At 40.6% G+C, this 4751-nt stretch overlaps 1 protein-coding gene across 1 annotated transcript; it reads right to left on the bottom strand.

Annotated features, from left to right (window-relative positions):
* Positions 1 to 1229: 1229 nt before the first annotated feature.
* Positions 1230 to 3938, bottom strand: LOC148428969 (uncharacterized). The gene is made up of 3 exons (XM_088423990.1): positions 3922 to 3938; positions 3780 to 3850; positions 1230 to 2989 (listed from the first exon to the last, which is right to left on the bottom strand). The coding sequence occupies exons 1-3, from the start codon at positions 3936 to 3938 to the stop codon at positions 1230 to 1232; spliced, it is 1848 nt and encodes a 615-aa protein (XP_088280116.1).
* Positions 3939 to 4751: the final 813 nt, after the last annotated feature.

Consider the following 4751-nt stretch of genomic DNA (forward strand, 5'->3'; position numbering starts at 1 on the left):
AGGTGATCTGTGCTTTACCTCTTGATCTGAAGACAATTGGGATTTTTTGTTTGTTTGTTTGTTTGCATTTGAGACGCGGAGTGAATCTTCAAAAACGATTCAAACGATTCGAAGTTCATACGTAAAAAACTGCAACATTGTAGGACCACAGGCGAGCGATTTTAATAATGGGTGACTACCGCCCTCTAGCGGACACAGGCGCCTCGACATTGCACTACTGGTTTAAATCATATACTTTCCGGTATATTTAAGCAGGGCATCCTTTGTGGTTAAGCGTGAAAAAAAAATCCTGACATTATTATTGTCAGTCCTACCTCAAAATAGGCTCTTTCATGTGTGATAAATAATTACTGGGTCTTCTTGTTTTATATCCTCTGGCACAACAACAAAAAAAAGTTGTACAAGCGAGCAGATCATTTTTTCCATCTCGTCCTTATTTCACCAGCAGGCTCGAGTCTTGAAGAGGAGACGGAAAAACTGTGTCAGCACACTCAGTAGCTGCCGCCTGCATTGGAGGAATTAGGACAAGGGACGGGAATACAGTCTATGTTCTCGATTTGAGTTGCGTAAAGAATTCTTTCTGATTGGTTTGAATTGCTCTCAGGAAGCTGCACCATTCTTTGGACTTTTGTGGTTTCGAGCGGGGGGACACCCCAAGAGGGAAAATTACACATTTTATTGTGTGGTATATTTGAAATGACCTACACCAGTGGTTCTCAATGTTTTTTCAATTATGTAGCCCCTGTGAAAAATCTTTTAAGCCAAGTGGACCCTAACCAGCGCAAGTCATTGTTGAATGGCGTGTTTTGACATCAGTGTCTGATTTAATGAACGTTGGAACTCCAGAGAGTTGATCGTGTAACACGTTTGTTTTACTTCTGGCTCGTCTGATGTAAAACTGCGATACTAAGGACAATGTGCGTCGGTATAAATTTAACTAAATAAAAGGCATATAATGTTTTGCAAAGGAATCACTATAGCATAATTCAGCTTCAGGTTCCAATCAATTTGCTCTTGCTTTGAAAATTGTCTTTACTTGTACCCCACTTTTAGAACCACAGGTGTCAAATTTGGGTCTTTGAAGGTTAGAATTTTTTTATTGTTATTGTTTTGGTGACCGGAAGAGAGTATTTATTTTTGGAAATGACAAAACCATCAATCTTATAGTTTTCCTTCTTTTCTTTATTGGTTTAACTTAACAAATCATGAAACCAATTTACATCTGAACCTTACATGGACGTGAAGGAAACGTTTCCTGTTGAAATTCGGAGGTAATTTAGTTCTAACAAATCTTCCTGCGGGATCTCGTTGGACTCACTTTGGCTCGGTTCATTGTCCGTTTGAATGGTTTCCTCGCTTTCTTTATCGATATCAAGCGCTGCCTCACCACTTGCGTTTTCAGTAGTGGGGACCGGCGCCTCGGTACTGGAGAAACTCACTCCTAATTCGGTAAGGTTCGGAAAAGTCGCAGTGATCAGGGTCTGAGTCGTTGACGCATTTTGCGTCTGCTCACCCTTGGGTCGCTTGGCTAGCCTGACGATTGGGGAGTTCTGGGCAATAATTTCGGGGCCAGGGCGGTGGGCGGCGTTCACCAGTCTGCCCAGCACCGTGTTGCTTGTGGACGTGCCGAAAAGCCTCGACCTCACCTCGGCGAGTTTCCGCCCGGCGCCTTCCGAGTCTACGCCACCTACGATGTCCTCCATCGATCTTGGCCTCCCTGACTGAGTTTGCTCATTTCCAAATGACAGAACCTGGTTTTGATACTGCAAAGGTGTTTCTGGGATTGGACCTGAAATGTTCTGGTCAAAAAAATCCAGAGCGGCAGAAATATCTGATGCTCGAGCTGTTGTATAAGCACCATTGACCTGACTTAATATCTCGCGATCTAAGTCTTTTGGTTGTCCAAATCCAGTTGTGGGCGGAGCAACTGTCGTCCGTGGCTCAACCTTTCTCCAGTTGAAACTGTATTTGGATGACAGGAAGGGGTAAACATTCGCCATTTTAAATGAGTAGCCTCGTCTTTTATTGGTCGGAGAGTCGTTGGCATAGACCACGGAACCTTGCCAACGAGATCTTTTAACTCCTAGGGATTCACCGATACTTTTTGAGGACGTCTGAGGTTCGGGTTTGCCGATCGTCACGGCAACCAAGCCGGTTGCAGAAACGCGAGGTACAAGATTCGCAGATTGTTTCTCTTGGCGAATTTGAACTGCTGGGCGTCGGGGTAAAAATAATCTTGAGCTGGCTTGATACGGACTAGTATTCGCTCCCACGTGGACTGCACCGTCTTCCTGCTTGGCTGAAAGCGTCCAGCTGTACTTATGGACCCTTTCATCCTTCTCAATCTTGGACATTGAATTAGAATTCAAAGGCTTCCCGAAATCTTCCCTTCTGAAGAAAGAAGGCTTAAAGAAAAAGGACCGTATCGTTTTATCATTAGCGAGGGAAGATGTCAGTTTGGGTGGCCGATTGTTTTTGTAAACGGAGGCGTCCAAATTGTCCTCCGAGGTGGTCACGCGTCTCAGTGGAAATCTACCAGGTCGAATCCCATTGGATATTCTCGGTACTTCCACTCTGGGGGGCTCGTCGATCAAATATCCACCGCGCTGCCACATTGATTTACTTCCTGTTTGAGCTCTTCTTCTTGCGGGTGTTTTAGGAGCAGCCCATCTGGACTCTTCTTTAAATCTTGGAGATTCTTCATGGAACCTCAAATTCTGCCATAAGGGATGACCGGGAGCGGATTTCAGAACGACCACTGGGTACTGGCTAAGGTTTTCGCCCCCCCTGATGAAAAGCCTGTTTGTCAGTCCTGTCATTTCTGGTTGGAAGGGTTTGTTGGATTGGCCTGTCTGACGAGAATAAAAAATCTTGTTCGAGTTATGAAGCTGCTTTGATTGTCGTCCGGAATAGGGGGACAGATATTGACTATATGGAGAATTCAACAACATCTTCACACCATCAGCATTGACGACTCTGACTGGAGTAGCTAGATGGGAAAAGAAATAAGGACCAAAATGGTTCATCACATTTCACAATAATAATACAAAAATGCATGCAAAGTATAATAAATTGGTATATCCCTGTTCAAATGTTTTTTTTTTTTATTGTCAGAACTTCCCCATCATTAACAACACCAATAACCTGTACATGTCCTCACATGAAAAGTGAAAATTAGCCATTGGGGTGTAGTTGCAAAAGTGTGCACACCCTTTTATGAATGGTGACAAGTACAGTACATGCGTTTCCTTGGCAGTTAGAAAAAAGAAAATGTCACTCTTTGGCACATGATTCCCACTTGCTAATATGTTTTCAGCAGTCTTATCTTAATATTTATTGTCTTGCTTAGAAAGTTTATTTCCTTGTTTCCTGTTGAAACCATCATTTTTCATACCCTCAAAAGATTTTGGCTCCGCAGACCAGTTGTAAATCCCTTCAGAATTTTGGTCTTTGTCTTGTTTGGCCAGGCTAAATAAAAGGTGAAATATAAATCAAACGAATAAAAATGTGGCTGTGTTCAGAATTTAATTGAATTTAATTCTGTCAGCACACGCCTGTCACCATTTAAACTACCTCTGATTGATTCAAAGTAAAGCTCAAACATTCCACAATGATTTTTCCTTTCCATTCACAATATAATGTGGGAAAAATTGATTTAAGTAGAAAACAACTGATTTAAGGTGAGTTAAAAAATAGATATTTTAGAATTTAAAAATACTTCTATTCAATTTTTGAATGGCAACAAAAGTAGAAACATGGAGTCCGTTTTTTGGGCTCACCTTGTGCAGAATGCGAGGGTGTGATCACTGACATGACAGCTGCACAGACCAGCACAAAGACAAAGAGGAGCCTGCACATGGTAATATTAAAAAAAAAATGCGTATTACTGCAAAAAGTGCAAAATGCAAACAACATATTTACCTGGTGACAAGGGGCATTATGAGCAACTTCCTCCTTGGCTTGTGCGATGGTCAAACAAGGTTCCAGTTGTGTTTTGTTGTTTGTCAAACCAACCGGTTGAAAGTCTGATTGCAGGCAATGCCTTTCACCTGGTCTACTTCCTCCATGGAATACCATCATCCTCTCCTATCAGGGTGAGTGGATTCATCCAAAAGATAACATCAAACAAAAAAACAACCTGGTGGAATTATATTGTCTTTTATTTATTTATTTATTTATTTATTTTTGTGGAACAAGTGAAGATAAAATATCATGCTAAAAATAACAATTGCAGTCTGTGAAACTATGATTTTTGTTTTATATTTATTCATATTTATTTAATATGCATCAATTGGAGCAGTGCTCCTAATTTCCTTGTATATCTGCTATACAATAAATGCATTCTATTCTATTTTATTGTATTGTATTCTATGAAAATGGTCCTGAAAAGTGAGGAAAAAAAACATTTCCACTAATGAACACATCAACAATACAACCAAGGCAGTTTTGTTAATAAAGCCCATTTTACAACCTACTGTGCCTGAAGATATTAAAAGTATAATTGAAGAACATTTAAAAAAACAAGAGTTCAGGACATTTTCAATGCAAAGAAAACAGTTAAAACTGGCTTACTAAAACTACTAGAAGAACATATAGCGCAAGAACATAATTTTGGATATATATATATATTCTTAAAACTTGTTTGTAAATATCAAAACGATTATGTATTGTTCGTTTTTGAGGCCTGCTGTTCCGCTTGCGGCCTGTTGGTGGTCTCAAAGCGTATGAAGTGGTGGTTTGATTCCCCAAGG

Source organism: Hippichthys cyanospilos, chromosome 1, assembly GCF_059441005.1.
Source record: "Hippichthys cyanospilos isolate Australia breed blue-spotted pipefish chromosome 1, RoL_Hcya_1.0, whole genome shotgun sequence".
Taxonomy (NCBI): domain Eukaryota; kingdom Metazoa; phylum Chordata; class Actinopteri; order Syngnathiformes; family Syngnathidae; genus Hippichthys; species Hippichthys cyanospilos.